The sequence below is a fragment of the Plecotus auritus genome (genome assembly GCF_963455305.1).
Source record: "Plecotus auritus genome assembly, chromosome: 6".
NCBI classification, from domain to species: domain Eukaryota; kingdom Metazoa; phylum Chordata; class Mammalia; order Chiroptera; family Vespertilionidae; genus Plecotus; species Plecotus auritus.
Window position 1 is genome coordinate 100,876,690 of NC_137773.1, and position 23,468 is coordinate 100,900,157.

At 53.2% G+C, this 23,468-nt stretch overlaps 1 protein-coding gene across 1 annotated transcript; it reads right to left on the reverse strand.

Moving 5' to 3' along the window:
• Window positions 1-2,214: 2,214 nt before the first annotated feature.
• Window positions 2,215-5,535, reverse strand: EGR3 (early growth response 3). The gene is made up of 2 exons (XM_080672695.1): window positions 5,286-5,535; window positions 2,215-3,994 (listed from the first exon to the last, which is right to left on the reverse strand). The coding sequence occupies exons 1-2, from the start codon at window positions 5,437-5,439 to the stop codon at window positions 2,985-2,987; spliced, it is 1,164 nt and encodes a 387-aa protein (XP_080528821.1). The 5' UTR covers window positions 5,440-5,535; the 3' UTR covers window positions 2,215-2,984.
• Window positions 5,536-23,468: the final 17,933 nt, after the last annotated feature.

A 23,468-nucleotide genomic window follows, 5' to 3' on the forward strand; every position in this document is an offset into this window, starting at 1 on the left:
CCAGAAGTTTATCTAAGCTGTTTCCCTAATATTTCCAGCAGTTTGAAGCTTCTAGAGGGTGGAGGAGAATTCTGTTCTCTTGGAACCACAGTGAACACTCAACACTGGAAACACCAGAACCACACAAAATTTTGATAAACTTCCAATGACGCCAAACTCCACATTTCCACACTGAGAATTTTCAGAGCAAGAATGGCAAAACCAGGCATAAGAACCTACCAAACCAACCATCAGCCAAAAACAAAACAAGACAAAGAACAGGCCAAACCAAAACTTTATGCTATGAAAACAAGGAATAAAATAAGGAGATTTATAGGCCGGCTGATTGTCAGCAAACACAATATATTTACTGTATTAGCATTTGCTCACAGTGCAAATGGTACAACATTACACCATTTCAATATTTCAGTTTTTAAAAATGCTGTTTTCATTAACTATATTATATTGGCATAACAATGTGACAAAGGAGCAGATGAAATGTTGGTGAAGAATTTCACCTTTTCACAATATCAAGCATATTTTTTAACCTTAGTATAAGGTACTATAAATCCAAGAAATAAAAACATCCACAAAATATATTACATCTGGTTTGTCTTTTTCTAAGTACTCAACTTTATACAAAAGTCTTCCAAAAAATATCATTCCCCATAGGTTTTCCTGTTTAAAACCTGATTTTTTTTTCTCTCAGTTCACATAAGTTAGAGTGCATTTTCATTTGCTGTTTTTTTTTAAAACATGCAGACATATAAAAAATCTGGATAGCACAACCTTTTGGCAACAAAGTTATTTTTTTCTCTTAGTTTAGCTTAAATGTCTGAGAACAGTTTTATTAAAACAAAGGAAAACTCAGAGTTATCATGCAGTGACATGCATAAGCCAGGAGGAGCAAGGAAAAAATATTAAAGGATATTTGATTCCTCCTTCTGGCTTTGAAGTGACCAAAAATTTTGTTTTTAATAATCATCACATTATAAAAACTATTCAGCAAAATACTGTCTCTGCAAAGAAAGATTTTACCCCTCAGCTGAAAAAATATGAGCCCTCCTGGCAAACTTCATCCTCTCTTCTCTCTCCTTCTACAAAAAGTCCAAGTACCTGGAAATCCACAACCCCCCTGCTCTTTGATTTCCCCCTTCACTGGACTCCTTTTAGTATTATTTTTCCTCCACCAAAAAAAAAAAAAAAGAAAGAAAGAAAAAACAGTGCTTTCTTTTTCTTAAAAAAAAAAAAAAAGGTGGATAATGCATAAAGTGACTTTAAAAACAGACATTCTGTAAACTCCAGACCTTAGTTCCTTCTCTCTGGGCAGCTTACTGACCACAGGAGAAATAATGGGAATAGGGAACAGTACATTCAGTCAGGACTGTGCTGGAAGCCGTGTCAGAGAGCAACCTTCCCACTATTACACTTGAAAAGAGTCCCCCCTGTGTGGAGAAGGGCTGGGGTGGAGGGGTGCCTGAGAAGAGTTGAGGTAGGGCAGGAAGAAGGTGAAATTGGGTTATGAAAAAGATACACCTCATTAATCAACACAGATTAATGCAAAAATCCCCATATCTTTTAAGGAAAATTTGGACAGAGATGTGTATGTGTGTATATGTATATATACATACATACATAGATATGTATATACACATACATAATACACACATATATAGGTATTTCATCAGTTAAAATTTTCATAAAAAATAAATCATTTAAAGATGTATATGCCTACAAATCCTCTTTATTCCAGTGCACTGCACTGGATAGCCAAGTACCTTAGAGATTTTATTTTGCTAGGAATACATATTGTATGTTATATATATGTATGTGTATGTGTACGTGTATGTATACACACACACACACACACACCATATACTAGTACATAGATTTGAAGTCTACCTATTGGTGGCCAGGGGCAAAAATAAGCCTGCTTTACCACCACCAATGGGAAGAAGAATATGTGAGAGAAAACAAAAAGATGGTGAAATAGGGTGGCTGGTTGAGGCCTGCCTTTCTGGTAAAAGATTTTGAAAGAGATGGGAGAAGGTTTGGAGGGGAGAAGGGAGAAGAGGGTGAGGGAAGGGCAGAGGGCAAACTCAGGACCCAGATTTTAAAAAGTGAGGCTGAGGAAATACATTTTAAAAAAGGCAGGTTCAGTTATAGCTGCTCCTTCTCCCTGCAGATCAAACTGCTCTGAGGCCTAATAGGGAAGTGCTCGGAAAAATTGGGGTTCTGAGGGGCCAACCCTTAAGGGGTGGTAGCCACACCGCCGCGGTGGCATCCGAGGCATTTCTGTAAGAAACATTATTTCTGAGCAGATGGAAGACCCGTCTCATCTGGACACGTGCAGGCACCCAGCCTGGGACAGTCCCCCCAGAGGCCTGGGGACTCGATGTGGGGAAGAGTTTGGGGTGCACATAGCCCAGTTCAGCTCAAAAGTCTGACACACACACACACACACACACACACACGCACACGCACACGCACACTCACGCGAGCACGCACACTCACGCGCAGGCGTGCGGCAGGCAGCAAGCTCTGGTGCGCTTCTTACCCTCTCTCCCCTTTCAGGTCTTCGAGGGGGAACCGAGGGAGACATAATGGGGACCATTGAGGTGCTTAGGTCAGGCGAGGTTTGGGTGGGCCCCGCCTTCAGTCCCCCGCAAGTCCTTGGTGCGGCCCCCCCTCACCCCCTGCGGCTCCTGGATCAAGACGATCCGAACTGAACGAAGCGGGCTAGATGCCACTCTTTCACCCTCCACGCCATGGCTAAAGGGGGGTGGGAGACAGCGAGAGGAAGGCGCCTCCTGCCTGGCCCCCGACTGTTGGCCGGTGTGAAAGGGTGGAAACGGGGGACATCGAAGAAGAGTGACAAGGAGCCTTACATCCATGGAGAGGCCAAAGCACGGCCCCTGCGCCTCCGTGGCTGGCTTTCCCGCTGCTTTCAGGACAGCAGCAGGGAGACACCGGAGGGGAAATGTGGGAATCTGGGGGCCCGAGCCTCAGGCACAGGTGGTGACCACAGGGGCCAGGGTCACGGGGGGCGCTGAGGACGCAGAAGGCGCAACCCCCTTCTCCGCCTTTTTCTCCTTTTGCTTGAGGTGGATCTTGGCGTGGCGCTTGCGCTCGTCGCTGCGTGCAAACTTGCGCCCGCAGAACTCGCAGGCAAAGGGCTTTTCGCCTGTATGCGTGCGGATATGAGTGGTAAGGTGGTCGCTGCGGCTGAAGCTCCGCATGCAGATCCGGCACTGGAAGGGCTTGTGGCCCGTGTGGATGCGCAGGTGCCGCGTCAGCTCGTCCGAGCGGCTGAAACGGCGGTCGCAGCCCTCCGCCGGACACGCGTGGGGCCGCTCGTGGAGTGGGGTCTTGCTGGGTCGGTTGGGGTACTTGCGGGGCCGGATGGGCTTCAGTGTGAGCGGTGGCTGGGGCAGGCTGCTGAAGCCTGGGTGGATCTGCTTGTCTTTGAATGCCTTTATGGTCTCCAAGGGGGTGATAGGGGGCGGGTTGACTCGGATGGGGTCCATGCCCTGGAAGGGCTTGTGCTCCGGAATAGAGCCCATGTCGCTGGGGTGGTGGTATAGGTTGTAGTCAGGAATCATGGGGAAGAGATTGCTGTCCAAGGCCGGCTTGGCCGATTGATAATCCTGGGGGGAATAGGCAAGCCCAGGGTTGCCCTGGGGGTCGTGGAAAGACACAGGCTCTGAGTAGAGATCACTGCAGTTAGAATAGGGGGGTAGCGCCGGATACATGGCCTCCACGTCGCCCTGAGGTGGCTGCACCATGCTGGCCGTGGAGGTCTGCGTGCTGAGTGCCCCTGAGGCCGGGGGCACCCCCAAGATGCCGGCGCTCATGAGGCTAATGATGTTGTCCTGGCACCAGTTAGAAGGGGAGTCGAAGGCGAACTTTCCCAAGTAGGTCACGGTCTTGTTGCCGGGAGCTGGCTGAAAGGAGCCCGAATAAGAGAGTTCCGGGTTGGGCTTCTCGTTCGTCAGGCCGATGTCCATCACATTCTCTGTGGAGAGCGGAGGAGAGAGGGGAGGGGTGAGTGAAGCCAAGCCGGCTCCAGGGCCAGGGTACCCAGGTGCTTGCCCAGGTGTGGAGGGTGCGGCCGGGTGGAGTGCGCAGCGCATGGGGTAAGAGCAAAGCTGCGCCCGGCGCAAAGCGGGCGGTGCCGCGCTCCCGGGCGCAACCTGGATACAGCAAAATACTACGGATCGGGTGTGGAGTGGCTGCTGCACACACACCGCACACGCCGCGCACACACTCAACGTACCACACACACGCGCGCGTTCGCGCGCGCTCGCGAGAAGCATTGTTGTTTCGAGGTGGGGCGGGCAGGTAGCTGCAGCTACAGGTAGTTTCAGACCGGGAGCGCGCCGGGCTCTCCCTCTCTAGCGCACACAACTCGGCCTCTTCCCCTAACCTTGTCCGCGCCCGGACGCCGCGCCTTTCCTGCCCCAGTGAAGCCCTCCTTGTGCACTGCGCCTGGGTCGATGACCCGGAGAGCTCCGACGCTTTGTCCTCAGCGCGTAGAGGGGTGCTGCCCTCAAAGGGAGCTCGCCCGCCGCCTCCCCCTTGGCCCAGTCTCCTCCGGGCCTGAAGAAGCTTTAGGCTCTTGCTGGTGGGAGAAAGCCCAGCCCAGCTAGCGAGGGTGGAGGGCGGCGGAAATTCGACCGATGTCTCCACGGCGGGAGTGGCCGCTCTTCCCAAGCTCCTCGGCCCAAGGATCGTCCCCCCCCCCGGGCAGCCCCGTCGTGGGTGGACCCTCTCCCCACCGTCCCCACACCCCCACGGGTTTGCTGAACGCCCCGAAAAGGCAGCGTCGCAGTACCTCTCCCACCGCGGGGACTCCACGCCGCACACGGCTCCATCCCGGGTGGGGGGCTGAGGGAATAAGGGGAGAGAGCGCGGGTGAAAGGGACGCTCAGCTCCTCCTGGGAAAGGGGACGACGGCACCACGCCTTGCGTGCAGCCCGGCGATCGCGCCCCCTGAGTGGAGAACCCCAGGGCCGCTAGCACCTACCTCCCTCCAGTCGGCGGCTGCCCCCACCCGGGAGAACAGAAGCCTCTACCGTGGCGTAGCCAACCAAGCCTTCCCGATCGGAGAGGGCGGGGGGCGGGGAGTGGGTGGGAAAAGCAACTCGCCCCCTGGAAAATTCCCAAGGCGCCCCCATCCATCCATCCATCCATCCATCCATCCATCCATCCAACCTTCCATCCATCCATCGCTAGCTAGCTCCTTCCCTCCTCCCTTCCTCTCCCTTTCCTTCCTCGCTGCTTCGTAGCCTCCCCGCCGCCCTTACCTGTAGCCATCTGATTGTAATGGGCTACTGAATCGCTGCTGCCGGAGAAGAGGTTGAGTGCGCTGGGGATCTCCTCGGGGTACAGATTGTCAGGCAGTTGGTTTAGCAAACTGCTCATGGTCACCGGCAGCTTCTCGGCGAGTTTGCCGGTCATAGCACTCCCGAGCTGCCGCCGCCGCCACCGCCGCCGCCGCCGCCGCCGCCGCCGCTCTCTCCTAACGCAGCTTCCAGGCAAGCGGCATCCGAGAGGCGATCCGTGGTGCAGGGGAAAAGCATGCGAGAGGGAAAGTTCGGGGGGAGGAGAGAGGGAAAAGGGGAAGGGGTGGGCCAGAGGAGGGGATCTTCTCTTTTTGGGGAGTGGGTGGGAGAGAGGGCAAAGAGGGGTAATCTTCTTGGTTGCCTGGCTGGTGCCCTATGAGGCTGGGTCTCGTGGGGGGGCGTGTGCGGGGAGGGGGTGGGTTGGGGTCTGGGGTGGGGTGGGGTCTCGGTGGAGGGGGTCGGACGCGGCTTCAGTATTGATCTTACAAACAGACGCGCGCCGGGCCCCCCCCTCCCCCCCGATCCACCACTGCCACTGCCGCCGCCACCACCGCCACTGCCGCTGCCTCTGCCGCTGCTGCTGCCGCCGCTGCTGCTACCACCACCACCAGCCCCGCCGCTTCCTAGCAAGCTCACTGCTGCCCAAAAGCTCCCAGCCAGGGAACTCCACCAGCCTATTTATCTGAGCCCCGGGAAAGCTCCGTGACGTAGCTGCCCATATATGGACAGACAAAGCCCAGCCGAAGGGGCGCGACGTCACAATGGAAGCTCCTCACAATGGAACATTAGAAAGCAGGAAGCGGGCGGCAGCCAGCGTGCCGCGTCCGCACCGCTCGCGGATCTTGAAAAAAGAGAGAGAAAGAGAGAAATAGAAGAGAAGAAAGGACAATTCGAGAGGAGAGAGGACAGAGGGATGCAACTGAACGCAAAGCAAAGCGTAAAGCACGTAGCGCGCGTTTGAAAAAGCCTTAACTTGTCTGTATGTTTATTTTGGATCTGCACGAGGAGAACCCGCTGGGACAGCAGGGTGGGGTGGGGGGCGCGGACGCGTGTGTGTGTGTGTGTGTGTGTGTGTGTTTGCTCCAACACCCGTAGCAGGAAGAATGAGAATTGAAAACCCCGGGCAACGTCCCTTTGCAGCCTGGGAACTTGTGGGGAACCCGGAAGGCGTGCACTCAGACACTGCTCCAGCCGACTCTGCTCTGCTGCTCTTCTCCCGTCCAGGACTTTACCTGAGACAGGGAGAAAGGAAGCGCATCCCTTCGCGGAGGAGGATTCCAGCGAGTCAGGGATGCCTGGTCCCAAATCCCTGAGAACTTTTGTACCTCCATCTCTCTGATTCACCGCCCACACCCCTGCCTCTCCCTGTGCCCGCTGCACTGACTCCTGGTTGAGCGCCGTGGCGGGGAGAGTCGTAGCTGCAAAGAGACTGCGCGGGAGGCGAGAACCCCACACATTTGGGGTCGAGGATGTGTGGTTTTGTTGGTGAAGAAGAGAAAATGAAGTTGAGCGGATAGGAAACACGTGCACCAAATCCTCGATTAATTCACTAACGGTTCCTAAGCACCCCCTTTGGCCATAGAATGGCAGGAGGGCCTAGCAGGCTTGGGCGCAGCGGCTGTCTATTGCTGCCTGGGAAGGGCCCGCCACTGAGTCGCAGCAGGATCTTGCCGAGCTCACAGTCTGACACTATGGTGGCTTCCCGGCGGCCTCCCCTGGTCTCCACCCTAACCATCGCCCTCTACAGGGCTGTCCCTGACGCCCTGCAGTCAAAGGCCGCCTGTTTGCCAACCCGAGAGCTGTCACCTCCCGTAGCAGCAGATCCCGGGGGCGGCTGATGTTCCCCGAGGCCTGCTCCCGGAGCGCGCGCGGCCAGGCCCCGGGAAAGGGGAGGAGAGGAAGGGAGCGTGGGGGAGCGACCCCGAATCACACTGGCTTGGCGTGGGAGGATTCCCTCCTCAGTGGCCGCGTGGGTGCGGTGAATCCCGTGTCCCCCGCTGGGGAGTCGGGTTGGGGGAGACGTGCATTTCTCAGGGGGAGTAGGAGTGTTGACAAGGAGGCAGAGAGGATCCCCGAGCCTCACGCCGTGGGAGGGCCACGCGGGCCGGGGAACGCGTGGGAGGAACTCCCGAGCTGCACATAGCGGTGGGGGTAGATGACAACCTCGCTTTCCTCCCCTCCATTTCACTCCGTGGAGAACTGGGAGTGGGAGGGGCCAGGCTCCCCCGGATCTTCTCTAGTTCTTGGGAAAGGAGGGATTCCCGCTGCCCGTGAACCCCTTCTCCCCCGCCCCTGCCGCCACTCTAGCCAGGCTCCCCAACCTATACCGGGGAAGCACTGCGCCCCCGGGCTCTCCTCCGCCCGCGCGGCGCGGGGAGCGAGAGCTCTGCAGCGGTCTGGGCTCCGGCCGGAATCAGGGCGTGCAGCGCCTCCCGCCCCCGGCTCCCTCCCTGGGGGGCGGGCGGCCGGCCCGGGGACGTGGGCGGCAGTGAGAGCTGGGCTGGGCGCAGGAGGGGCTCTGGCGGCTGTAGGGAGGGTCGCCGGGCGGCGGGCCAAGCCGGGAAGAGCCATACAAGGAGCGGATCCGGTGACGCGTCGGCCGCGCCCCTTCTCCTTGATTTGGCTGCAGATTCCGGTCCCCGGATTTGCATATTTTGGCATCCAGTGGAAAAGGAAAGATGAGCGGAACCCGCAGCCTTTAAAGGAACCACACAGGCTGTAGCGTCACCTAGGGAGGCGGTCTGGGGGCATGAAATATTAGCCAGCGGCTCCGGGCAGTGGGCCACGGACCTGGCAGAAGGGGCGAAGCGGGGAGCCGCATTGAGCAGAGAGCTTCGGCGGTTCCAAGTCCCAGTCCTGGTCCCTCTGTGGCGCCTCCTGCTGCGCGTGACCCAGGGGTGGTGGGGGTTCTCCGCGCGTTCCTGCGGGACAGGCCCGGAGGCTCCATGGGGTCCGCGGCCTTGGGCGAACTGCAGGCCCCAATATTGACTGCAGTGCCCAAGTTTCCCCGGGAGAGGCATAGCTCAGCCTGCGGGGGTGGCGGGAGGGAATTAAGAGACCTCCAGGCTTCTCAACTCAACTCCGGAGGACTCCACCGTGATGCACCTCCTCCCCACCTGTTGAAACCTCTCCTCAGGGGAGGAAAGTGAGAAGCTAGAACCCCCGAGTTTTGTTCAGTTGAGACCCGCGTTAGGAAAGGCAATGGGAACGTTTGGGATCCTTGAGAGCTTCCAGGGCCCCCAAAACGGTGGAGGAGTGTGGCCTCTCCAGAGATGGCCCCAGAGACTTTTAGGCTAGCTGGACTTGTTACACGCAAGGAGAAGAGCAAGTAGGACTTGCTGGTTTCCCCCGGGCCTGTTTACATGTTGGTGAGATTGGATAGTTTTTTGGGGGGAGACAGATGTCTTCCCCCTCCTTTCTACTAGTTCTTGACATGAAATGGGAGTCTTCAATTCAATTAAATAAGTATTCATTAAAACTTCAGTGTGATCTTGGACAAATTTCTTTCTTAGCCTCGGTTTCCTTGTCTGTAAATTGGGATAATAATAGCACCTTAGAAAGAATTAACTTAGATAATCCTGAGAGTGCTTAGGCTAGCCAGGGGTCCTCAAACTTTTTAAACAGGGGGTCAGTTCACTGTCCCTCAGACCGTTGGAGGGCCGGACTATAGTTTAAAAAAAAAAAACTATGAACAAATTCCTATGCGCACCGTGGGCCCTGGATGAGTCGGCTGCTAAGCAGGACAGGCAGCGGCACCCAGCGGGCCGGATAAACGTTCTTGGCGGGCCGCATGTGGCCCACCGGCTGTAGTTTGAGGACGCCTGGCAAGCACTGACTAAATGACAATTATTACTGTTCAGTTGTATTCTCCCCCACCCTACCACGTGACAGAAAAGCCTTTTCCTGTTGTGTGTCTTAGGAGGAAGTGATCTAGGGAGTAAAAAGTGCCAGGTATGGAACTCCATCCCATATCAATGTGATCATATACCAGAAGTATTAATGTTCATTGTTTAGGGGGAAAAGAAAAGTTCTGTTTGAATGCCAGGTACCTGCTGGGCCCTGCCCCAAAATAGAGATGCTTAAGGAATGGTCTTCTGTGGGAGCCTAGGCAAAGACTGAAACCTCAATAGCTGGTGGTGAAATAAGGCAGGGTACAAAGGAGTCACTCAGTTGCTCTAAAGAGAGCATCTGGAGCACCCTTCTAGACATTTTTGGAGGGTGGCTGTGGCTTTCAGGGTGGGGTGGGTGATTCGGGTGCCCTTCCCTCCCTCCTCTGCCGTGGAAGGAGCCATGCTGGGGAAAGCCTGTCTCTGCAAGTATAGGCCCTCACTGCCTGGCTCCTGTTCAGGTTGCAGCCCACACAGGTGTCCTCTGTCACCCTGATGATGGTGGCAGACAGAGACCAGGGTTCTGTGGCAGAAGGGGAAGACCCTGGGTATGGAGTGGGGGTAGGGTATTTGGAGTGGCTGTTTGTAGACAATAGCATTTTCCCTTTTGGTTGCCAAGCCTTGAATGCAGCATAGAAAAAAGTTTCTCTCCTTCCCTCCCTCCTTTTCTCTCTCCCTCCTGAACAGGGTCTGGGGTTGATTGTCTGGTTTATTGGCGGGCCCAGGTGAGATTGCCAAGGGCTTAATTACCTGAACTCCAAGCCCTGGACTTGTTGGGGAGCGAGTAGGCACTAGTTCAGGGCACCCTCACCCTGGAGATGGTGAAAGGCAGGCCAGACCCCTCTGCAGCAGGGCCAAGGCCGCCCAGCCTCTGGCTGCTCTCTGGAATCTGGCTAGCCTTACCAGTTGCACTTATGGGCACTGTGGCTGCTTGTGGGGGCAGTGGGTGTGTTTGTCTTGGTGAAAGGATAAAGGAAGGGGGAGATGTGGCCCTAGACATCAACAACAGAAAAAGGCCAGATTGTTGCTGTCTTGCTTCTAGTTCTGTAGTCACCTCTGCCCTCTGAACTTTAGCTCCCCTTTTTGCTAAAGATGTCCAGGCTTTCTCTACTGTTTTAAAAGAAAGAAACCCACAACTCATTTTGGGGTATTAGTGATATAATGCATTGTCCTTCCCCGAGGGTATTTGCATTTCAAAAGAAAATGCTTAGAGAGGGTAATATATAACCCAATGGATTTAAGGCCAATGCTTAGCACGATGCCTGGAAAATGGTAGGTGCTCATAAATGCTGGTGGAATGAGGTCTGATTGTGGGATATCAGGCCCAATGACAAAGAGTGGGATATCTGGGCACAGAGAGTGTCTGGGGTTCCTCAAATCGCACCAGGTACCTATGTACAAGGCCCACTCTGGTGGGATTACTCCTGAATGACAGTTCTCTCAAGGGTCTTCAGTTGCTTTCCATTTTGGGGTGCCACACGGGAGATGGGTAGGTCACCGGTGGACTCTCCCTGGCCAGCCTTCCCTGCTGCTCTAGAGCGCACCGCCATTTCTTTGGTAATGACAGCCAGCTCTGAAGCTAGGTGCGTTTTGCCTGAAAGCTTGTGGAAGGGACATATTGTTGACAGCCACGAGGATTTGGAGGGTGGGGCTCCAGGCTCAGAGCCGGAGCTGAGCCTCTTTTGGGAACTGTTGGAGGCTTCAGGCTTGCAGAGCTTCTGTACCCACAGAAGATGGGGTGATGGAGGCCCTGGGGAAATACTTCGCTTTCTTCATTCTTTACAAGAATAATACCATGAGGAAGCTTTTAGGACTGCCTCCTCAACATTTTAAAAAATATTTTTATTGCTTTCAGAGAGCAAGGGAGAAAGAAAGAGAGAGATAGAAACATCAATGATGAGAGAGAATCATTGATTGGCTGCCTCCTGCAGGTCCCCTCCTGGGCCTCTGGGACGCTGATTGGAATTAAACTGTGACCTCCTGGTTCATAGGTCGGTGCTCAACCACAGAGTCACATTGGCAGGGCTAGCAACATTTTTTTTTTTTTTTAAATAAAGAATGTAAGGCATTAGAAAGAGTCTGAATAGTTAGTTGGAAGCTACCTAGCCAGGAAGTGGCTGAATTGACATTTGAACTTAGGGCCTTATGACTCTAAAGCTACTACTATTTTTTTTTTTTTTTAATTTCAGAGAGGAAGGGAGAGAGAGAGAGAGAGAGAAACATCAATGATGAGAGAGAATCATTGATCGGCTGCCTCTTGCACATTCCACACTGGAGATTGAGCCTGCAACCTGGGCACGTGCCTTGACTGGGAATTGAACCATGATCTCCTGGTTCATAGGTTGATGCTCAACCACTGAGCCACGCCGGCCGGGCTAAAGCTACTACTCTTAATTGTGCTCTTTGTCCCCATTATGGCTATCAGGAGAAAGAAATGAGATGGCAGATGTGGGTAAGAGGAGAGCTGGGTATAAAACTGGTGAAGGCAATAAGTAGAAGAAAGGCTAGCTGCAGTGTTGCCTCCCTTTACCCCTGGGACCCAGCATAGGGTAGAGGAGGAGCCCCCATCCAGGAAAGTAAGGGGCTATAGCACTCAGGGAGGTCAAGGGGACCAACCTTCCCTGGGCTCCCAGGCAATCATATATGCCCATTTTAAACACCTGTTTGAGCTGAGCTCCCACCTAAGCTCAAACTAACTCATTATAATCATGTTAAATTGGGGTGTTTTTGATCACCCTTCAAGAGCATTGACTAGACTCTCCTCAAGATTTTGGGAGAGTCTGGTGACTAAAGGAGGAAGTCTTGTTACAAAATACTTTTGCTGGTCCTGGAGGGCCCTCCTCGGACACAACTCCAAGGCAGTGAGTAACTGCAAGGGGTCAGGGAAGAGGGTTGTCAAGAGGATGAGATTTCAGGGCCACACTGAGCTGGGGCAGGGAGGGAAGAAAGAACTTAAGATAGAAGGAGAGACTTGGAAACATTAGGGCAAGTACAAGCCCTGATCCAGGAATCGGGAGTTTTGGGTTATGCCACAAATGATCTGTGTGACTCGGGCCTTGTGCTCTTGTTCCTGGGCTTCTGGTAGGGGCTGGACTGGATAACATATCTCTAAATTCCTCCCAGCTCTGTTAAGGCATACGTTTCGGATTATATTGCAGAGAGGGTTGGGAAGAGCACTAAGATATTCCTGATAAGTTTGGGGTCTTGAAAGGATTGGGCTGGGATCTTCAGGGGGAGAAGGGATGGTTCAGGTGATGAGAGCCTGTAATGGGAACTTTTCAGGGGTTCTCACAGGGTAAGTGGAGTCATGTGCTCAGATGGCCTGTCATGCCCCTGGGGGCCACCGTGGGACAGCCCCCCCTATTCAGCTGGGAAAGGATGGTGTCTCTGCAGAAAGGACTCTTGGGGGATGGGGCTTTTTGGAAAGAGGAACTTTGACATCTGAAATGAACCAGAAAAGGTGTGAATGTGGGGGAACAAGGAGGAGGCAGTCAGCGGGAGCAAAGAGGGAGTGAGAGATAGAAAAGGAGGGAGAGAGAACTGTGAGAAAAGCTTTCAGAGCAGGGTCTTCCCATGGCTCTCCCCAAAGCCAGCCTCTTGCTGGGGGCAGGATTCACCCATGGGCCAGAGGCTGGATCCAAGAGGCTGGCAGGTTCCTCTTCTCCTTGCCCTGTAAGGAAAGCCTTTGGGAAACCAGAGACAGCTGTGGTCTTTAGATCCTTGTCTCTTAGGCCACAGCCTCAAACTAGCAGGTCCTTTGCCTCTTTCCTCAGGGTGAGGAGTTGGAGGCAGCCTTTTGGGTTCTTTGTAGTTCTATGCAGTCAAAAACCTCTCTAGGGAAAAGCAGTTAGTGCCTCTCTTGGCCCAGAATTTGAGCTCCTCAGTTGTATTAACAACCTCTCACTAGGTAGCTTAGACATGGCTTCCCTACCATTGCCATGCCTTAGCTCTCCTAGAAAATAAACTGCTTTTCACAGCCACTGGGGTAAAGACGGATGCTGCTCCTGGCCCCATCCCATCCCCTTGAGGGCTGCGGGTACAATGCAGTGATGTCTGCCCAGCAGCATGAGTTTCCCTGCCAGGGCTCAGGGCAGGTGGGCAAAGGAGAAGGGGCATGATCTCCCCCTCTCCATATTGCAGAATTATTTGGCCCAAGATCACCCGAAAGTCACTGGAAGACAAAAGATGGTATCAAGCTCCCCTAAGGCAGGGGTTGAGTCTTATTTCTCTTTGTATCTTGTGCCCAGTAGCTGCTCCATCAGACTCTATTGACAATTCCAGTGTCCATGTTGGTAATTCTGAAACATGGTCTATTTGAGCAGCAGTTGGATCCTCTTGGCCCTTCCCACGAGGTCCTTCCTTTTCTATCGCTCCAGCACTGACTCCTCCCCACACACAGAGGATGGGGATCCATTGTTCACCCAAGTTCCATTTTGTGTGTGTGGGTGGGGTATGGGGGATGGGTGTGGGGTGTGGGGGGGTGCTCCTAGGTCTGGGACTTAGCTCTCTCTTTCAATGAGACAAAAGTTTAGGAAGCACTTGCTGTGCACTCTGTGGAGGGAACAGACTTGAGACTGGGGTCCTGCTGTCGGTCAGGAGCAGGCAGTTTAAAGGGAAGTGGGAAGTGAGACTCTGTGGAAGTGATCGTACACAAGACAATGTCTCAGAGGAGGTGCAAGCAGGGAGCTCAGAGGAGAAAGGACCACTGTCCGCTGGCAGAAGGGACTTGTTCAGGGAGAGGGGGAGTCCTGATTTGGGGGGAGGAAGGCTTGATGAAGGCTTTGAGGTAGGACTAAGACCCATAAGTGAGGAGTGGAGCAGAGAGGAGGTGGAGAAGGGGAGGGGAAGGTAAAGGAGGGCAGGGAGTATTCTGTGCTAGGAAAGGTGATCCCCCCATTTTCATGTTAGTGTTATTTTTTTTCACCTCTAAAACTAGAACCCATTAGCATTGTCCTTCCAGGACTTCTCTCTTAGCGCCTGGCCCAGGCCTGACGGGTTTGTTGTGTGGACAAGTGAGAAATCCTCCAGGGGAAGAAGGGAGGCAGCACTGGGCCTGGGTGTGCTGGGTCCCATCAGGCATCTGGGCACCTAGGAGAATGCAGTTCTAGGAAGGCAGGGGCTGGGTGTATGCTGTGCACTGCCTCAGCTCCGACGCGCTTATGGCTGCTCCATAAATATTTGTTGAAGAATGACTGTGCCAGACACTCTACCAGGCCCCATTCCTGTTGCAATTAGCAGGAACAGGAAAGGGGGTGACTCCCGGTGTGAAATCCAGGAGAAGAATGGAGCTTGAGGCCTCCAAGGCAACATGGATTCCAGGGAGGGGGTGGAGCAGGATTAATCAGACATAAACTCAAGTGGTAATAGCCCCGTTAATTGAGTGGTAATGATCCTTGGCATTTTTCATCTTCAAAGCTGGGAATAAACTGTAATTAATACTCCCGCCACCCGGGGGCAGGGTGGGGGGTGGTGTGGAGAATCTTGAGCTACTACTCCTCAGTCCGGGGAAACCGAGGCACTGGCGGAGAAGGTGGAGTCAGGGGGGTGATGCAAGCCCAGCAGAGCCTGGGATCATCAGCGGGGTGCTGAGCACACCAGAGCTGGCCCACTGCCCCGCAGCCCCAGGCAGCGGGGGAACTGAGGCTATGAGTGGGGAGGAGACGCGCAGGGCAGAGCAAGAAGTCTCAGCACTGGCCTGGACCGCCAGGGTAGCAGTGGGCGCGTCGGGTTTACCATCCCAGCCCAGCGGGGCAGCGTTTTGCAGTCCTTGGGCCCGCGCTCTTAGAGGGGGCTGGAGGGGCGCGCGGAGCAGGGAAGGCGGCCAGTTGCAGGGAAGGCGGCCAGTTGCGCTGCGCGCCCAGTGGCAGCAGGATCCAGGCACAGTCAGCGTGAGTCACTGGCGGCTTTCCCCATCGCAGTCTGGCTGCTCCAGCCCGGAGGGAGTTCTTCATTAGGGTGATTACCCTGTCGTCATTAAAAGCCAGTAAATATTACCCAGGCACCGAGGGCGCAAAGCTGCCTCTGAACTGCAACTGGGTTCACAGGCCCTGGGCCACCAGGTCCAATCCAGTGTGGGGGGGTGTCAGTGCTCAGGAACCCCCTCCCGCCACCGCACCCCACACTCCAGGACCCTTTTCTCTTGGACTGCGATGTCCGGAGGACGTTCATCCTGCAGTTCAGTCACCTCTAACTCAGAAAAGCCTTTCTTCTTCTTGTTTTAAATCCTCACCCGAGGGGATTTTCCCATTGATTTTTAGGGAGAGTGGAAGAGAGGGGGAAAGACAGAGAGAAATATCAATGTGAGAGAAACACATCCATTGGTTGCCTCCTGCATGCGCTCTGACCAGGGCCCCTTCCGCGGGGGGAGGAGCCTGCAACCCAGGTACATGCCTTTGACTGGAATTGTACCTGGGACCCTTCGGTCCACAGGCCGATGCTGTATCCGCTGAGCCAAACTGGCCAGGGCAGAAAAGCCTTTCTTCGGATAGCTCAGGTGACACACCAACACTGCTCCTAAGTCGCCTTAATCCTGCTGACCTTTTACATTCATTTGTGCAATGCTTTGATAAATATCTGCCTGCCACCCTCCTACCTGAACCTTCCAGAAGGTCTGGAAGCGCTTCTGATTTTGTGTTGTATTCCCACTGTACCCCTCTCAGCCCCCCACCTAGCCCCGAGTGTCTGGTGTGTAGCAGGCCTCAGGATTTTGGGATTAACAAGTCCCCATGAGGCAATAGAACTGCGTGATGACCATCCCTCCTCCCTATTGTTTTCAACAGTTGACAATGATCTATTGTGCACCTGCTGTGTGTCAGGCATCGGGAACACAGCTGTGAGGAAAACAGCCCAGGTTCTTGCTGTGGAGAGACAAGGTCCGGTGAGTGTTCAGGGTGGGGAGGGCAATAAGTAAACATATATGAGGTGGTGATAAGTGACATAAGGAAAAATAAGTCAGTATAAGGTGAGAGAGTGATGAGAGTGCATGTTGAGATTTTGGAGCTAGCATGAGTACCATTGCCCTTAAAGTCCTGAACAGGAATATGTGGGTCTGTGCTGTAGCCCAGCCAATTTATTGGATGATCTTTAAATTTGTTTATGTAAATAAGATCTTTGTTTAAAAAATTATATCAAAGTCCACTTAGGAAAGTCTCTGAAGGCAAAGTTGCCTTCGACTTGTCCCTTTATTTCTGGCATCAGCCCCTCGTCCCCATTGGCTCTTCTGCTTGCCAGCAGGTGGCCTGAAAGTTCTGACAGCGCCTGGGGATGCAGTCCTTCACCAGACCTCTAGGGAAGGGAGGGTGGCGGGCCCAGGGTGACTGTGGCTGTGGGTACCCCAGCCCCAATCTCAGAGCCGCAATCCCCTCGTGCACAAACACTTTCTCGGATCAATGGGAGAGCTTCTTTTAGACCCCAAACGAAAGAAAAAGTCGCCGCAATGGAAACTAACCCTCCTCTCTTGCTCCACTTCCCTCCCGCGGTCACACTTCCGCCTGCAGACACAGGGTATTTTGGGTTCAAAAACAAAGCGTCAGATCTATTTGAGCAACTTTTTTTTTTTTTTTCCATCGGAGTAGAAACCCTGGGCCTGTGGCCACCCCGGGCTCGGCCACTTCCCCAGGGAACTGACGCGTTTCCCCTTCTCCACTGAGGACTGATTTAGCAATTCAGATGCCACTTTTAGCTTCTTCTTTCCCTGGCCTGGCAGCCGGGGAGGGCCCAGAGGTCAGGTTGCTGGTTGTGTCTGGGTGCCTTCCTTGTGGACTTCAGGGGGAGGCCTGGGTCCCATCCTCTGCAGAACCTTCCCTTACCCACCCACCCCCACCCTTGTGTACACACAAATCCTCCACAGCTGCCCCATCCCAGCCACTTGCTAAATCAGAAGACTGAAAAGTGAGAGCTGGAGTTAGGCCTTATCTGGTCCTCAGTTCAATCCAAAGGGTGGTGTGCCTGAGTCAATGCGGGCTGGTATGTATGTAGGTTGTGAATGAAGTGGATGTGCATATATGGAGACTGCATGTGCGTGCAAATCCTACAGCGGCGACGGCCCAGGCTGAACAATGCACGTACACACAGCTTGCATGGATGTCTAGAAAGAGCTTGGCAGAGTCGAAACCTCGGAGTGTCTAGCGGGTGCGTACACCATGTGATTTTGTGTGGGCTGGTGTATTTACAGTGTGTGTGTGTGTGTGTGTGTGTGTGTGTGTGTGTGTTCAGGATGCGTATAGTAGAGGTGTGCCTAAGTGTGCGCGCACGTTTGTATACGTGTAGACGAGCAGTGCCTGGTTCCCGGGGTGTGGGGAGGATGGCAAGCTCTGGACAGTGGTGACCAGTGTCCTCGTGGGGGCAGATGCAGGTGGCGTCTGTGGATCAGTGGTGGGGGTAGGCTAGAGAACTAAAGTGTGAGCATGTCCCTGTGGGAGCACTGGCTGGGGACCAGCAGTTTTCTCTTTATGTGTGTCTTTCCTTCAGGAGCTCACCACCTGCCAGGCCTCTCTCCTCGAGCCCTTTTCCCTCCACAGACTGCCTCATCCCCTCTGGCTGCCTCCCCCTCCTACTTGTTAGCCTGTCTTCCCACCGCCTCTTCCAGTGCTGGACTCCTACAGGCCTCACAGTCACACGATCCTGACAGTCTTTGTGTCTGTCCATCTGCCTTCTCTCCCCACCAGGAAGAGGTTCTGGAGGGCTGAGACCTCTTCTAATCCCTTCAGCTCTTATGCAGCCGAGTCCCCACCAATGCTAACGAATGGCTGACTGCATGCTGGTGTAGCAGCTACAGCACACGTATAAGGGATCCGTTGCTTTGTGATAATGTGCAGGTACATGTCCACTTGTTTGTGTGTGTGTGTGAGTGTGGTGTGAGTGTATATGTGTGTGAGTGAATGTGTGAGTGTATGTGTGTGAGAATGAGTAAATGTGTGAGTGTGTGTGTGAGAGTGAGTGAATGTGTGAGTATATGCATGTGAGTGAATGTGTGTGTGTGTGAGTGAATGTATGAGTGTATGCGTGTGTGTGTGTGAGTGAATGTGTGTGTTTGTGAGAGTGAGTGAATGTGTGAGTGTATGCATGTGAGTGAATGTGTGTGTGTGTGAGTGAATGTATGAGTGTATGCGTGTGTGTGTGTGTGTGAGTGAATGTGTGTGTTTGTGAGAGTGAGTGAATGTGTGAGTGTGAGTGTGAGTGTGAGTGTGTGGGGAGTGGAGGGTGTCTGGACTCCTTTAGGGCACTTCCCATGCTTGCCCTCCTGCTCGCATGAAGGAAGCCCACTTAGCCCACTGTCTGCCTTCTTCATGAGAATGAAAATGAAAGTTGGAACTCAGGGCCCTGCTGCATTTCTGACAGGCTCAGCCTCTTTCCTTTGAACTCTGTGCTCCCTGCCCAGCTGACTTATGCCAGAGGCAGTGGGGTGGATTCCAGCTCCTAAGGAAAAAATGGGGTGCTTCTATGTCCTGCTCCTCCTCCACCCTCTCTCCAGCAGGGTCCCTGATGGGGACTCCTGAGGCTGGGATCTGGGGAGGATGAGCTCTGTCTCTGGCTGCTGCCTGTGGGAAGGGGCGCCTCTGAAATCCCAGGCTCTCCAGCTGCCACATCTACAAACTCCTCTTTAACCTGGGCCTCCTGGTCAGGTTTTCTGGCTCTTGCTCTGTCCTGCTGGCTTCTAATCACCTCGCAGCCAAAGGGACAGTAGTACTGGCTTTCTCTACCATTCCCCCAAATAACCACACAGAACTGCAGAACATTCAGAGAACACCCACCTCAAACTATTTTATCTCTGAGGAAACTGGGGGGCCCAGAGAGGGCCACCGACTTGCTCAGGCTCACACAGCAGTGAATGAAAGCACTGGCACTAAATCGGTCTCCAGCGGTCTCTCAGCTACATCAGACCAAACAGCCATGTCCTTCTTTTCTGTTTCCTTCTCTTTCTGACTCTATCTCTTCCTTTCTTTTTATATTAACGTATTTCCTTTTCCCTTTGAAATGCCCTCTCTGTGTTAAGCAGGACAGCTTGCGTGTGGTGGCAGCAAGATGGCATTCAGAGCCGAGACCTCTGTCCTGGCACAGTTTTGCAGTTCTTTCAAAGGGCTCTTCTCCTTCCTGGGCTCCTCGTCCCCCAGGCTACTCAGGGAACGGGTCTCCCTTCTCCCTGGACTAACATATTCGGCTCCTGTTTCTCAGATGGGAACCCTGAAGGAACTGGATCCTCTCTCCAATCCTAGTTTTCCTGTTTCTAAAATGGGCGGGGGGAGAGGGTCTCCGAAGGGGAAATATGGACATTTGTGTGTGCGTGCATGCATATGTGTGTGTGTGTGCACCTCATGTGTCTCCTAGAAGCAGCCCCTGGGGGTAAATGTGAAAGGTAATTAGCACCAGGATGAAAGGTGCAGTGGGATAATTACAGGTAACATATCAGGACTGCTGGGAAGGTGGGACAGGAGGCCCCTAGACCTTTGGGGGGTGTGGGTAGCCTAGCCCCACTCCTGCACTGAGATCAGACACCTGGAGAGGCGACGACGGGGGAGGGAGAGGGAGCATTCTGAGTGAAGGGTCTTTGTTTTTACAGGGAAATGCTTGTTAGTTGCTAAGGAACTGAGTTATCTCTCCTGATCCAAGCCACCCAATGTTTTGCTAAGCTTGGGAGTGGGATACTGGGCTGGGGTCTGGTCCTTTCATGGGTCTCTTGGGAAGGACTGTCATCTGGGGAGAGTGACTCTCCAATTACCGGGCTGGGGAGCAGAACAGGTGCGGTGGAGGCAGGCAAGGAGAGGAAAACCTGCATTTACGAGCAGCCTGCATGCTAGGCGTTGCGCCTGGGCGCCACCCGTGTTATCTCATTTAACCATTGCAACAGATCTTTAAGGAAGGCACTTCCACTTTTAAAAATTTTACTATTTTTGCAGTTGAAACACAGATCCAAACAGGTAAGTTGCCTGAGGTTACAGGACTATCAAGTAGCAGATATTCTATGTGAATTCAGGTATCCTAGGTAATAAAAATTGTGCTTTTTATTTTTTTTAATTAAGGAGTTCCTGGAATCCTATTTTTAAAATATTTTAAAATATTTTTTAAAAATATGTTTAGCCCTAGCTGGTTTGGCTCAGTGGATAGAGCGTCAGCCTGTGGACTGAAGGGTCCCAGGTTTGATTCCAGTCAAGGGCATGTACCTTGGTTGCGGGCACATCCCCAGTAGGGGGTGTGCAGGAGGCAGCTGATCGATGTTTCTCATCGATGTTTCTAACTCTCTATCCCTCTCCCTTCCTCTCTGTAAAAAAATCAATAAAATATATTTAAAAAAAATAAAAATATCTTTAAAAAATTTGATTTTAGAGAGAGAGGAAGGGAGAAAGATAGAGAGAAATATCGGTAAGAGAGAAACATCATCAATTGACTGCTTCCTGCATGCCCCCCACACTGGGGATCGAGCCCAAAACCCTGGCATGTGGCCTGACAGGGAATCAAACCAGTGACCTCTTGGTTCATGGGTTGATGCTCAACCACTGAGCAATACCGGCCAGACAAAAAGTTGTGCTTTTAAAGCTACACCACCTAATGCATTTACCAGGCTTTCTTCCTATGCCAGGGCTGCTCAGCCCTGATACCTGCACCCACCACTGCCATCACCATCACCACCACCACCACCACCACCACCACCATCATCATCACCACCACCACTGCCACCATCAGGAAGTTTTCCTATATGGTTCCCCCTCCTTCCTCACCCCTCTTCCTTTCCTAAGAACAGTTATCACCCAGGAGGGAGGGGGTAGTTCTGTGGGTTGAGGATGGTAAACTGTTGGGTAGTTGCCTTGGGCAGGTGGGGTGAGAGGATGATAATGACCTTGAGCTTGGCCAGGCCATTGCTGTGAGTGTCCAGGAGCTGATCCTCCCCACAAGTCACACTTGGTTGAGAATAGCTTCAACTTGGGGTGGGGGAGGGAAGATGCTTAGGGGAAACACCCCTTAAATTCTTCTGGAACTTCCAGCCTTCCCTCTTGGCCCAACTGGCTTCTGAATGAGTGAAAGGTCTGCCTTTATTTTATGTAGCCCAGAGAGTAAAATTCCAGTCCTCTTGGCCTCTGAGCACTGAGGGAGAAGGCTTGAGTTAACCCCAGATTTCCTCATTACTAGTTACAGAACAGGCAGTAGGTTCCTTAACTTAGCAGAATGTCAGTTTCCTCACCTATAAAAGGAGAATAGCAATACCTACATTATTAGGTGTCGTGACAATCGAGTGAGAGAATGTGCATGAAGGCCCATGGGCTGTGACGCTGTGCAGAAATGCATTAAATGAGGTGCCACTTGTTAGGCATTTGGCACAGTTCCTGGCATGCAGAAGATGCCCAACAAATGGTATCTGATGATGATGATGACAAAAGTATCAGTTCTCCTCATCCCTGTAGAGGGGTCACTAATGCTCCCTTATGAATTTTCTTAGCTGCTTCATTAGAGATCTCTGAGCAATTTCCATGTTCATTTTGTTTCTGATTGGAGGAGGCAGTGAAAAGGGACAGGAGCCCCAAAGTGTTGTGCAGGCAGAGAGCTGAGTCAAGGGTGGGTTTCCCCGAGGTCTCTTGGTCTCCAGGTTTTCTCTCCCTGCCACTGAGTGAGAAGGCTTTCAGGACTGTCTGCTAGGCTGTCTTTAGCCTACAGCCTGGGCCATCGTTGTTCTTTTACAGGGGATCTCTCCTATAGCTGAACTAAAAGCCCAAAAACACCAGGGGAAAAGAAGGGATTGGGGGGGGGGTGGGTGTGGAGGGAGGAAGGAAAGCAAGCCGATAATTTCCTCGAAGGATAAACATCCGATTTTTTTTCCTCACCCAAAATAAACATGCTGGCCACAAAGAATTAAAAGCAGAAGAGGGGAGGATGTGTCTCGATCTGGGGCTGCTCTAGGAAGCTGACCTGCTATTTATCCCAGCTTTGGGCCCCAACAGGAGCTGCCAATTACACTCTGGGCCTGTGGGGTGGGGGCTGTGGGGAGTGTGAGGTTCGCATACACCCAGAAAGTCCCTTCTGAGGCTGCCTTCCATGACACTGCAAACGGACACTTCCTTTTGCTTCTGCTTTTAGCTCTGCTGGCAAGCTTGTCTGATGGGTAGAAGGGAGTAGGGAGTTTCTACTGCCTGGGCTGGCATCAATGGATCTTCTGTGGAACAAGAGCTTGGTGTCCACCACCTAGGCAGGGCATTGAATTTATCAATGAAGGGGGAAACATGTCCACTTCCCTCCCAATTCACACATGCAGTCTCCCAGCCCATTGTGTTCTTCAGATCCCACCATGAAAACCTTCCAGTGACTTGGGAGTGTGCTTAGCCTGACTGAGGGGTGGCCAGGGCCCCTCTGCCTTCCTGCTAATGTGGGCCCTGGCCCTAAGAGGGTAATAACGCGGTGCCCGGCTGCAGCCTGCCCCTTTCATCTGGGGAGCTCAAGGCACTGTGCACACATGAGTCACAGCATTGCATATTTTAGCCAAGGAGTGTGTGTGTGTGGGGGGTGAGGGGCGCGGTGGGGGAAGGGTTAACTCTTGGAGGGAAACTGAGCAGAGATTGAGGGCCTGAGACGACTGGAGTTGGGGGTTGGGTAGCTGAGGTACCAGGGTTTAGGGTATGAATGAGACCATAGCTAAGAGGGGCTTCCAAGGGGTCCTTGGTGGGGAAGCCGAGACATTCAGGGGACATCCAGGGCAGGTAGTCACCGAAAATCCTTTCTTTGCAGAAACTAAGGAGTTTCTTCATAGCTTTCTAAAAGCATAAATTAGATTATGCCCCCTCTTGCCCTCTAATCTACTTATCATTTCACTAGAGGCCCAGTACACAAAATTCCTACACCAGTGTGGTCCCTAGGCCTGGCTGGCGATTGAAGCATGAATGTCTGGCATGGAAGGGCAGGTCCCAGCTGACCTCTGGGCCATGGGCAGCACCTGGGCCCCAGGGCCCCTGTGTGTCCCCTCCGCCTGAGTTACAGTGCCTGAGTCCCCACACGAGCAGCGTGCTCTCTCCCAGCGGCCTCACAGACTGGCTCCTGCGTGAACCCACGGGGAGCCTGACTGGCCCCTGCGATCCAGAGGCTGCCGCCTGGCTCACCCGGAAGACACTGTGCAGGTACAGGGCAGGCTCCTCGCAGGTGCCCGGCACCTGGGGGTAGAGGGGCTGCACTGGCGTCCTGGGGGAGGGTGAGCTCAGAGGACACCCCACATTCTCACCACACCTCCGTCCTCATCACCCCCACCCCCAGGTAGCCAGTGAGAGGTTGCAGCCCCACG